Here is a 12,531-nt window from a genome sequence, read left to right on the forward strand (position 1 = left end):
TACATAATTCAGAAGTAGTAATATTAGCATAGACTGAAACTGCTTTAATCTCTAACCAAATTTTCACGTTCATACAAGCTTGCGTTGTCTACAATGAAACAGGGACACCTTAATCTTGTTTTTCAGGAAGTTGATACGTGGTACCACAAAAGCAGCAGGCAGTACCTGCACAAATATCTATTACTGCTATTTTTCTGTCAATCTACAGATTGACACCCCCACAAGCTAGAGAAAAAAGAAAATAATAATAATTCTCTGCACAATCCAGTGGATGGAGAACGATGCTGCACTTGATTGTTTCTGCAAGTCATGCAATATGGTGAAATGGAAACTCCAACTTCTTATGGCCAAAACTATCAAGTATACTTAAGGAATAACAATTTTCTCATATTTAATCAGGCACTTGAGTAAAAAAAACAAAACCCAAAACAATTAAAAATGCCACCCACAATAAATAAACCAAGCCCACACCTTCAGAAACAAGCCTTACATAAAACCACAACATTGGCTTGGTAACACACATCTCTATAGGCTAGTGTGTTCCAGCAAGAAAGCCTAAAGCTGTCTGCAAAAAAACATAGCTTTTAAAACACAGCTGAATAAATAATTTGAGCAAATCCACATTCTATGATAATGAAGTAACTGGCCTTCTGTTAACAAGGCAGACCTAGAAAGAATTCAAAGACAACACAAGGCTTGTTCGTTTGCAGCTTCGCACCATATGGTACAGAAAAAGTTAAAAAGCCATGTAGTAGTCGGCCTAGAACTGATCAAACAGCAAAATTTGCACTCTAATAATCAAGTTTAAAAGCTATTGTAGAAACCACAATCAGCAGATATGACGGCAGAGATATTCATACTACTGCTTTTAATGAATGGAGCCCAAACTACACTGATAAGCTGAAGGCATACAAATATGACATTGAACAGCATGAAAATATAACCTCTAAGGCAAAGTTTATTTGAAAACAGCGAGGATAATCTCCATTTGAAGTGTAGCACAGTGTTTGTGATACGGGAACCAGCCAAAAGTCAGTCCCTATCAAATTTAGTACCTATTTATTCTGCAACATTGTTTTGTCCAGTACTATTTTACATGTAAAGTCTCCAAAAGAGACAAGAGATATATAGCCTGTCCTTAAGAATGAACACCTGTGTTCTTATGCACATGTACAGCCTAAGAAAAACAGCTTAAGACAGACTGAAGGAACTGAAAGTTCACATGCCCTTAGTACTTTAATGTGGCTAAAATGCAACCTAAACCTAAATGTAACCCCCCAAATAAGTTTTAGCAAGTGGAACTTCACCAGTAGGGTTTTCAATTGCACTCTACAGGTAAATTTGATGCTCGTTCATCTTTAGGTCATAAATATAAACACAGATGAAAAGGAAGGCAATAAAAGAGAAGGTGAGAACACAATTCTGTAAATTAATAGTTCAGAAGAGCAATTAAAAAAATTCCCTGCAAAATTTCTATTTTTCTGCTTGCCTGATGACAGGTGTTTGTGGTGTAGGGGTAAAGGAAGACTAGAAAAATCAACTGAATATCAGCACCAGTAGTAACGTAAATGCTTTCCAGTTCTCATATAGGTGATATAATGCCAGGGCTTGTGGGTCAAAGACCATTATAAAGGAATCAAATCCAAGTTCAGCTGAGTATTCTGAATGAACATGATTAAACAACAGAATTTACATAATAATATTCTAATCTCGAAGTTAATACAAGGAAAATTATCCATTTAAAACAAAACCCCCAAAAAAGCCGAATACAAGATTTGGGACTATTTAGGTAATACTTTGCCACTATCTTCCACTGCCTAAGATAATCCTGAAATTGAAACCAACACCTCATAAAAAAATAAACAGTGTCTTTGTACACTTAGTATATAGACCAAGCGAATTTCTTAAAAGAACATGAAGCTTGAGAAAAAGGGACAAATTAGTCTTATAAATTAACCACGTTTGCATTTCATTTTAAAATGTCAACTGTGTATCAAATGTTAATACTTACCTTTTTTCACCCATCAATCAATAAACCCCTATTTTTAAAAGGTTTCACTAATGGTTTTGTGGTGGTGTGGTTGTCTGTGAACAGGGATTTGATAGTGAATCATTTCAGAACACGCTGCTGTACATGAAATTGTTTAAAAATACTTCTGAAATAATTGTAAGTTACAATAAGCCACAGAAACTCAAGCCACATTCTCGTAAAATCCTTTGGGAAGAATTGCAAATTGAATGTGGCAATCTGCAATTGCATTAAGCTTCATAGAGGGGACAGTAAATTACAGCGTGTGTTTTCTAAAAGAAATCTCCTGAAATACAATAAGTAGCTGAATTTTTTGTACCTTCCTCTGCTCTTGCACCTTCATGATCAGTCATTCTAGAAGAGGGTGACCTAGATTGATTAATGATTCCTGAAGGGATGTGGGGTATCTCATCATCGCCCAGATCAGCTATCATGTCGTGAAGTTTTGTCCTGTTGACTCCTGTAAATTAACGTCAGCAGCAAAGATTCATTTGATTGCTACCGCTTGACTTGACTGAAGTCTAAAAATCCATTAAACTAATTATACAAGAATAATTATTGATGGGATCTCCTTAAAACAAATATAATGCTTTGGGCTTTTACATTAATAAAATCCATCTTTTGGAAATAAAAAGGAGTTAATACATCAAAGCTGAAAACTACATGCAAACAGTTTTAATTCACTAAATCAAAAAAAAGTCCCGTATGTTCTGTAAATCTGTTCTACAATTTCCTGTAGGAGAGAAAAAAAGTCATCTTAAAGCCCTACTGAGAAATCAAGCCAAATATTAAAAGAGCATTCATTATTAAACAAAACACACATTAATTAAGCATTTGCTAATAATATTACACAACTCCAACTATACTACACAGTTTAACACTGAAAAACAGAGTGCAAATAAATAAGCTTGAAAATGAGGGAAAAAGTACAGACAACTCATAATGGGGTGCAACAAACAATTAACTTTCCCTGCTTTTGAATGGTTTCGAATCATAATTGTGTTTATTAAGCACAAGAGCAAGATGTTTCCATCACTATATGAAACTTTAGATGTATATTACCCTTATTATATAAGCATGCCTCTAGAAACAAAGCATACCAAATTATACGTGCATTAAATTCATGATGTAGACACTAGCAAACAAGAACAGTTTATTTAAATTTTTTTAATTAATACCAATACTATGGAAAATACAAAAAAACCTGCTTATGAACTCTTACATTCAAACACAAAATATCTTTTTGAGGTGTTTTCAAACCCAACACATGGGCCTGAGAAGTTTGTATCAGAAGACATTCACAATTAAGTAGAAGTAGTCCCATCCTCTGCTACCTTGAACCAGCCAGTCATCTGGCTCATCATATGCCTGTCATATGTCACAGAGTCACAGAAAGGTTTGGGTTGGCAAGGGACCTTTAAAGGTCACCCACTCTAACACCCCTCTTAGTTGACATCCTCAACTCCGACTGCTCAGAGCCCCATCCAACTTGGCCTTAGATGTTTCCAGAGACAGGACGCCTACCACCTCTCTGGGCAACCTGTTCCAGCGTTTCATCAACCTCAGTGTAAATAATTTCTTCCTTATATCTAGTCTAAATCTGCCCTCTTACAGTTTAAAACCATTACAGTTTAAAACTATCCCAACAGGCCCTGCTAAACACTTTGTCCCCATCTTTCCTGTAGGTCCCCTTTAAGTATTGGAAGGCCACAGTAGTCTCCCCAGAGCCTTCTCTTCTCCAGGCTGAACAATCCCAACTCTCTCAGCCTTTCTTCATGGGAGAGGTGTTCCACCCTTCTGATAATTTTTGTGGCCACCCCCCCAATCAAGTCCTTGTCTTCCCTGTGCTGAGGACTCCTGGACACAGGACTCCAGGTGGGAGTTTAAACAATCCTATCCTACCTGAGCAGACTAGAGGGGCAGAATCACCTCCCTCAACCTGGTGGCCTCACTTCACGTCAACAATTAGGGGACTGTCAGCCTTGTTATTTAATGTTTTCCAGTATGTTTAGTCAATTCTTGTCCTTCAGGCATAAGCTCAGAACAGCTCAGAACAGCCCTTAATCCAACATACAATAAAGAGAAACTTCTTGAAGTTTACAAAAGAGCAGCTGCTGTTCCAAATAACATTTCTGCATTTCAAATGCTGAAAAACATCAAGATTATGCCACCACCACAGAAGACTGCAGATCCATGCTTTCAACTAAGTGCAAGTGTAACTCCACAGAATTGCTCAAGTATTGTAAATGTCACAAATTGATTTGTAAGGATAAAAATGTGCCGTCTCTGCGTAAGCGGCTACATTCAAGGCATGAACTGGACAATCATGTTTCACCCTCAAGAAAAGACTAGCGAAAAAAATCAGTTAACAAACCTGTTATGAACAAAAGCAAAACATCTACAACCCCCTTCCAGTTTACCTTCCTTCACAGATCAAAAGTAAAAAAGGTAATTGAATATTCAATGCTGAAGAGTTGTAGTCTGAGAAGCCATCAGCAGACTTCTACTGCTAGATGTAAAAACCCTAGTCTGAACATGGCACAGGGATCCTTCTACATCAAGAGGTGATGCTCACGAAGATGGTAAAATCCAAATCTGTTTTCATGCCTAACAACTACTACACTTAATTCCCTGTAATCAAGGCTAGCGAAGTGATTAGGACAGATGCCGCTTCATAGGACTAAGGGGGGAAAAAGCAAGAAAATAAAAAATGATTAAAGTTCCAAGGAAACCAAGGAAAAAAAAATTAGTAAAATGATCTTCATATTAACAGTGGTGTACACATACAAGTTGTGAGAATTATTTTTCAAACTGTTAAGAGCATGTTACTCTGACCCAATAGTACAAGATGAGCTATGTATCATCTCAACTAGTATGTCCCGAAAATGTGACAGACTATCTGAAAGTCAGCCCAATTTATCTGCCAAAACTTGTCAAACTTAGGCAAGAAACTGGCCTTAAATTCAGCATATTACTGGTTTTATAGAGATGAAACCAAGCCCGTGATATCTTTTTAGCACAACAAAGTCCAGAACAGGTTGTGGTTGAATTGTATTTGTTGTTTTTTGTTTTTTTTTTTTTAAAATATCAGAACTCCTGAATAAACAAATTCTGAGTTATTTTACAGCTGATATTATTAAGACAATTAAAGTGTGGGGCATTTTTTAAATCTGGTTGTGCTTTTTGTTTCTCCTTGTTTGTTCAAAGATACTTTTGTAAGAAAGTAATATTTATAAATAATATGGTGACTATCATGATCGGAAGAAAAAAAAAACAAGAAAAAGGAATGAGTATTACATTATGAAAACGTACATGCTGACAGAAAATTACCTAAATTATAAGTGTTAAACCCAAATGGAAACATATGAATACAAACTAAAGAATTACCATAATAGAATCAAACCCACTTTTGTTTACTTATTTATCTATACATTTAGAATGAAAGTTACTATATCTGGGCCACAGCTATGACCACCCCGTTATGAAGACAACGGTCTAAATGCAGATTATGGTAGTTACCAGATGCATATCCAACAACTGAACCTGTTGGGATGTCTGCCCTGTTAAGCTCTCCTCAAAGTACTGCAAGAGGTGCTAGTCAGTGAATGTTAATTTGTATTTTACGATGATACATATACTGCCATGAATCTAAATTTTGCTCAAAATAAATTCTGGATAAAGTCTCACAATTCACTGAGCAGCAAAGCAAGAAATGAATATTCAGAATGAAGTTCATGAATGACCAGACATCAGAAGCAGGAACAAAGGACTTTGACACTATTTTCAGTCATGGAAGGCTAAAAAAGCTGAGAAAAAAAGTCTACTAATCAAACAGGATTTAACAATCCTATCCAACCTTAAATACACATAGATATATCTCATCCAATTAGCTCAGTGATTTAGAGGCCAGTATGTGTGTGTATGTGCGTAAATACATATATAAGCCCAGGGTTTCCTAAGAGAATTTGAACTTAAGACCCGAAATGCTAAACAGCGACTTTCATGACCTCACAGAGTTGACACATAGTTGTGTCCTAAATATTCTCTTATGTGAAAATAGACACACTTCAAAATTACTTTAGATGAAGAACAGAATCCTTTAAATTTTGACAGTGGAACACATACTGTCAAAAGACAATGTACATCAAATAATAACATGGCCAGCATGTCACACCACTTATGGTACAAAACTTAATGTCCATTTGCATACCATTTGCAGCAACTGCAGGAAAGCTGACAAAGGAATGTTTTGATAATAATGTTGCAAAGTTAAATTTTGCAGCTGGACATTTCAGATAGAATAATTATTTACTTTAAATTATGGTTGCAATCAATTTAATCAGCAATGCAGACCATTAAAATAGCAGTTTTTGACAAACTAGTTGTTTTTGATGGATGGGAATTATGTTCCCCTTCTGGAAATTTTAAGATTTACAGACAGAAAACCAAAAAGATGACACATTCTTGATTGCATAGCAGCCAAAGAAGCAATGAAGGCAGGAAAGGGAAATCCCTTCTAGACAAGCCAAAATACCACCAACAAATTTGGAGGCTTGAGAAGAGTTTTTCGCAGAATTTAATATCTCAGAACACCACTTGTCCCTGTTTTATAGCTGCTCACCTTGCACAAGCCAGGAAGTGAAAGGTGTGGTGGGTGCAAAAAGATTATAATCAAAACAAAAGGAAATTTTCAAGAACTTAGTATAGGTGATAAGCTAAAGCCACAATGTTTAAAAGAAATATAAAAATCCTCTAAATAATTCCCAAACTTTAAAATGTGAAATTTAAAAAGAAAAATTCAAATAATAGAAATCAATTTTAGTATTAAAAGGAAATTTCTAATCCTAAAAAAATACTTCACATATCGTCAGCTACTGATTTACAGGTTAAATGAGGATATCCATTAGCACCTAGACTACTACTCTAAGTTCTACTCAAACAAGAGACAACGTAAAAATCTTTACTTCCAAGACTCTACATTTGTATGTGTGTATGTACAAGTCATGCAAAACTAAAGAAAAAGCAAACGACATGCACTGAATTTTAATTTGTTAGATGTTACAAAGTAATTTCACAATTACAGAATTATTCATGAAGTGTTATATTTTAGTATCACTTAATTTAGTTAGTAGTTTGCACAATTTTTCAAATCGAGGAAAAAAATTTTTTACATCACCAGAAACTGTTATAGCTTCAAAATAAAACCACTGCAATAAAGGGAGCTTCTCTAGAGAGAGAGAAGTCCACTCTAGAGTGTCCACCAAGACCCTCATATCACTGATCACACAAGTTACAAAAGCATTTTCACGAGACACTTCAATACTGAAGATCAGTTTAACTTATGCAGTTCAAATAGGTCTGAAAACTCTTAAAGAGTAAAGAGGCATCAACAAAAATGTGGTAAGTGCACAGAAAAGTGAAGGGTGTCATAAAATAAAGATTATACCCTAAACAAATCCACAAAAATGTTGGTATTTACACTACAGGCATTTTTTAATTCTGATCGCCTTAGACTATAAAAATACTTACAAGCCCATAAACAGCAACTATAGCTTGATTCAAGCTCATGTTAAAAAAAAAAATACAAAACCCAAAACCTCACCCACAACAGTACTGTAATGTTACACTTTATGAAGCAGATAAAGTCTTTCAGGAAACTTTTCAGAGTAGGAATATCCTCAAAATGCAAGTTGTTTTTTATTTTTACACTTACATTTCAAAGCATTAAGCTCTCTTTACCTATTCAGCCTTAAATTTTTGTGCGTTTTCAACATTTCCCATGTAGGAAATAGCTGCCAAAGAGTTTTGACATATTCACATTCAGCAGGTAGAAAGTTAAAGTTGGTTGCCCCCGTTACAGAAAATGATGCTTAATGAAAAACAAAAACAAAAACAGAACTTGTGAGAAAAAATGTCTTCTAGATAGATAAGCAAAAAAGCGTTGCATTACAAGATTCAGAATCTGCACTTACTCTTTACCCCTTTCTTCCCCTTTCGTTCCTTCTTGTACTGTTCCTTCAGTTTACTTATTAGGCCCTGGTCTACATCCCAAACCTCAGCAGTTGGGGACAGGTCATCTTTGTCTACATGCAGCATATTATTAAAAGAAAAATAATCAGCAATTGGCAATGCAAGCTGTTGGCGATTTACTATAATAGCTGTATAAGAGCGTTAATAAAAGTTCTTAATAAATCTTTGTTTTAAAGGTGCAGTCTCAGTTTTAAATTTACAAAAGACAAAGCCTCATTTATCACAGTTTCCCAGGGCACCGCATAATATCAGTTACATATTTGAAAACTGTATGTTAATTTGTTACTAAGGAGCAAACAAATTAAGCTTCAGAAGTAACTTTTATGTTAGATAGTTCAAAATACACAAATATTCATTGGTGTTCAAAAATTATTACTGCATCTTTAGAAAGACAGTGTTAAGAAATTATTCAGCCAGTGTTGAATAAGCAAACAAAAGTATTCATGCCATATCACTCATGAAAACGCAAGCTAAGTCAGTGCCAGTTTATTCATGAAGACCATCATGCATCCTCTCACACTCATTCTACATGCACAAGAAAGAAACCTTGATCCTACATATAACCAGAGAAACAAGTCTATAAATAAAGCTTTCTACATGAAGATGAAGAAAAGTAATTTGCATAGGTGAATAAATTGACATCCTATTGTATTCCAGCAATTAAACTACAATTAGCAGAAATACAACATTCTGCAGTAGTTTCAGATTACTTCTTTTTCTGTTCGACAAATACTGCAGACTCGATTATTCTCCAAGAACAGTCAAGTCTTCACTTTTCTAAACTATCCATTGCAAATATTTCTGGAAACAGAATTAGTAGAAGGATAAACTCATTCCCAAGACAAGGTACAAGTAAAATTTGCAGGGCTTTTGATAAAAGACAACTTGGCAGCAACCAAACTGGGTTTGTGTGCCAGTTAAGCTTATGCTCACAAATTCTTTAGACATAAAATAAAATTAAGTTCCTTAGTTCCCAACTTCCAATCATACCTACAATATCTGTTTTCATAAAACACCAAACTATTGAAGTTATAGCCATTACAGTAACAGAAGTGCACAAGAGTCATACACAGCAGAGACAAAGAAACATGCATTTAAAACGTAAACCAGTAAGAGTTATTCCAAGTACATGTTTCACAACAAAACATGACAAGGAATAAGAAAATACCCTAGGATACCGATGTATCTACCAAAAGGCTATCATTCAAATAAGGTCAAATAATAACAAACAATCTTGATCAAAGAGGTGGAATACAGAAAATGCAAGGGTAGAGAAGGATTGAAGTAGGGAGCACAGCAGCAAAATCCTCAGAGTTGTCCACAAAGAACTGTGCAGAGGGGAACAGAACAATGACATCCTACACCAAGCTACAGTTACAGCTACCAAACGGCATATACAAAGACCTCAGCCTTTATGATCGCAGGGCCAAAACACTGACAGAGAAGAATAGTGATTAGCCAGGAAATACAAGAGGCACAGAAAGATAAGTCAGAGGATATGCCCAAACAAAAGAGGAAGGAAATTAGGAAAAACATAAAAAAAAAGCCTAACAACCCAATAAAAGAAAATTCACTTAACAGTAAATTAAAAAAAAATACATATAGGTATACACAAAGAACCATCAATAAAAAGGAAATTGTTAGGTGGCAGCATTACAGAGAAGGGTTTAGGAATTCAAACATATGTAACAGCAACATAATGCTGTTTTAAAATGAAAAAATTCCACAACAAAACTGCCGTTCTGTAATGTTTTAAAAGGTGTAGTACACTAAACCAGGGCCACATAGTTCAGCAATGGAGGTAACAAATTGAAGTGGCATGTCCAGTCTGTGTTCTACACTGGAAGTTTAGAAAATATTTGTAGGTTGCAAAACAAACAGGGCATTTAGATATAAAGATAAAGAAGCTGAAGGAAATGGGCTCATTCAGTCAACAGAAAACAGGAAAAACATGAGCCTGCAAACAGAAATACTCAAAAAACGATGCTCTTGTCTGCTGAAATATAGGTCACAAACAGAAAAGAAGATGAAACACTAACTCCAATTAACCAGAAAGGCTGTGAAATTAATTTCAATGAAGATTTTTAGGGAAAGCCAGCAGTGTTTCTCTTAGGTATGCCTAGATGTACTTGGTTATTTCAGAATAGAGCTATGTAACTATAACTCTCTAATTCCCGTCCAGTAGCGAACTTCCTCAAATTCCCTGCAGTGTTTATAACCCACACTAAGCTGGCATCACAACAGTGCAGAGAATCCAGGATGTCCACTAGCCAATACCATTTAGTGGAGAAAGGATTTTTATTTTTTTTAAATTGGGTCACCTTTTTATTTTAAAAGGTGACCCAAACAACTCTGAATTCCAGTTATACTCTGTCACTCAGAATTCTGTACACAGTCAGTCATTCTCTGACTCATGGTCCATCTGTAAACACAACTTGTGCTTTATGGGCAAGAGAAAATTAGTGATGAACACATAGCCAAGTCATTGAAATCATAAGCAGAATAAAAAGATTACACAATGAGTAATATCTGTAATATATAACAAATATATATTTATTCCTGTTTGCTTAAGCAAAGAGAAGTTCTATATGTGTCTTGCTGATACTGTATTACCACAAGGCGTATATAAATTTTTAATCTAAAATTGCACATTCGTTTTTGAAAGGGCTGCATATATTAATTAATTATTTACCACTGTGTGAATTCACTTGTTTTTCACTATTTTGAAAGAAAACCTGTTCCTAAGTAAAACATGTTGCATGATAGGACACTTCAAATTAAAATGGCTGATTTAAGACTCAAAAACTGAGTGAGGCACTTACAAAAAGAATGTATATATAAAACGTTTAATTATGTGAAGGGGGAAAAAAAGCAACTCAAACTTCCACATTCAGTGGCAGATTATCAGAAGCCTCCAACAGCAAAAACCTAACTGAACTATTGCATTTGGTGATGAAATATTTTAGCATATCTGAAGTTATACCTATAAGATAATACGTTGACAATTAAGAATTGATAAGGCAATAGGTTTAGAGCCCAAATATCAGAAATTTGGTTTCCAGATACTAAATAAAAGCATTAAAGAAATACACATGTAAACATTTACATTTTTTCAGGAATTCTAAATCTTTGCAAGAGTAGCAAGCGATAGAAGGATGCCAGTGACAAGAAAACTAAAAATGAAAATTAAAAAAGCGGAGAAAACAGAACAGAGCAACTATTTACATTACAAAGATAAGACAAATACATGAATTGTAACTGAAATAAAGTTGATAGTTGATGCAACTGTTTAGAAAGTAAGAGCAAATATTCATTAAATTAAGTTCCCCATAAAAAAAAAATCAATAAATAGACCTGTAGATTTCAAGTAATAATAGTTTCATAGATATCAAAATAATTTCTAAAAAACTGACACTTAACTGAAAGATCTGATAGACTGTACCCTCAAATATCCATTTAAGGAAAGAATAGCTGTACTAAAATATTGACATGCTATAAAAAAATGCATTGCTACTACAGTTGGGAGTATGTCTCCCGATTCATTTAAATAGTACAAAATACACAAAAAACTTACAGACATTGTCTTCAGACACTACTCTTTAAGATTAAAGTAGGTTTGTGTTTATTTCCTTCTCCCCACTTCCTTGCCTCAGACACAACTGTTTTGGTAACACTAGGATTACTGCCTTTAAGCCAGTTGTCACAAAAAAGCTCTCACAAGTGTTTACAAACACCTAAAATGCTCTGTCTCACTTTCTTTATGGGTTCGCATAAACAGTAATAAAAGACATTCAAAATGTCCTCCGAAAAGTGTAGCGAGTCAATTTGATTTTTAAAATAGATTTTAGATTTCTATTATATTTCATTTTTAAGTTTGGGACAGTAACTGAACTACTTGAAAACAAGTTTGTAAAAATTTAACTTGCAAAGTCAGCACTGCAAATAAATCAGAATCCCCCCATTTCAGGTAACTATCCAAGAAGACAACAGATATACTGCTGGAAAGCAATCTTGGAAAGCAGTGACTTGGAACTTCAGCACACAAGCTAGTTCAGTAAGTTTCAGCAGTCTGCTGTGAAAAAATGAATAAATCTTTCACTCCATAAATTATAGTATCAAGCTCTCTTTCCTTCTGTACACAACAGTGGTAAGACTGATGCTGGAACCAGAACTTTCTGCACCAGTATACGTTTGAAGGGATGCTTCAAAATGAGTCAAAATCTTGGCTTCGGGGCCTATGAGACATGTTACACCAAGAGATTTGCCTGTTTGGCTAAACCAAAAGATGACCAAGAAACTAATCAAATAACACTGCCTTCAAAGAAGACCACCACCAAGCAACTAAAATGCTTCTAAAAAAAGACAGGCATTACAAAACCTAAAAGTAACTGTTCACCCGGTTTCATCTTCCAACTAGAAATATGGCTGAGATTCAAAATAAAGGTGACTAACCCTTTGATAACAATTTCCAG

General features: G+C 34.9%; 1 protein-coding gene across 5 annotated transcripts in view; it reads right to left on the reverse strand.

Annotated features, from left to right (window-relative positions):
* The window catches only part of STRN3 (striatin 3), a 64,364-nt gene that overhangs the window by 21,629 nt on the left and 30,204 nt on the right, over positions 1-12,531 (reverse strand). For 2 of the 5 annotated variants that reach the window (XM_054067382.1, XM_054067381.1), the window contains exons 8-9: positions 8,002-8,112; positions 2,349-2,489 (exon numbers count right to left, since the gene is read on the reverse strand). The exons of 1 other annotated variant lie outside the window; for it this stretch is intronic. In XM_054067382.1, coding sequence (XP_053923357.1) covers positions 2,349-2,489; positions 8,002-8,112 — 252 coding nt within the window. The remainder of the gene's footprint in view (positions 1-2,348; positions 2,490-8,001; positions 8,113-12,531) is intronic. 2 more of the 5 variants (XM_054067383.1, XM_054067384.1) reach the window with 2 other exon arrangements.

This window comes from Cuculus canorus, chromosome 5 (genome assembly GCF_017976375.1).
Source record: "Cuculus canorus isolate bCucCan1 chromosome 5, bCucCan1.pri, whole genome shotgun sequence".
Classification (NCBI taxonomy): Eukaryota; Metazoa; Chordata; class Aves; order Cuculiformes; family Cuculidae; genus Cuculus; species Cuculus canorus.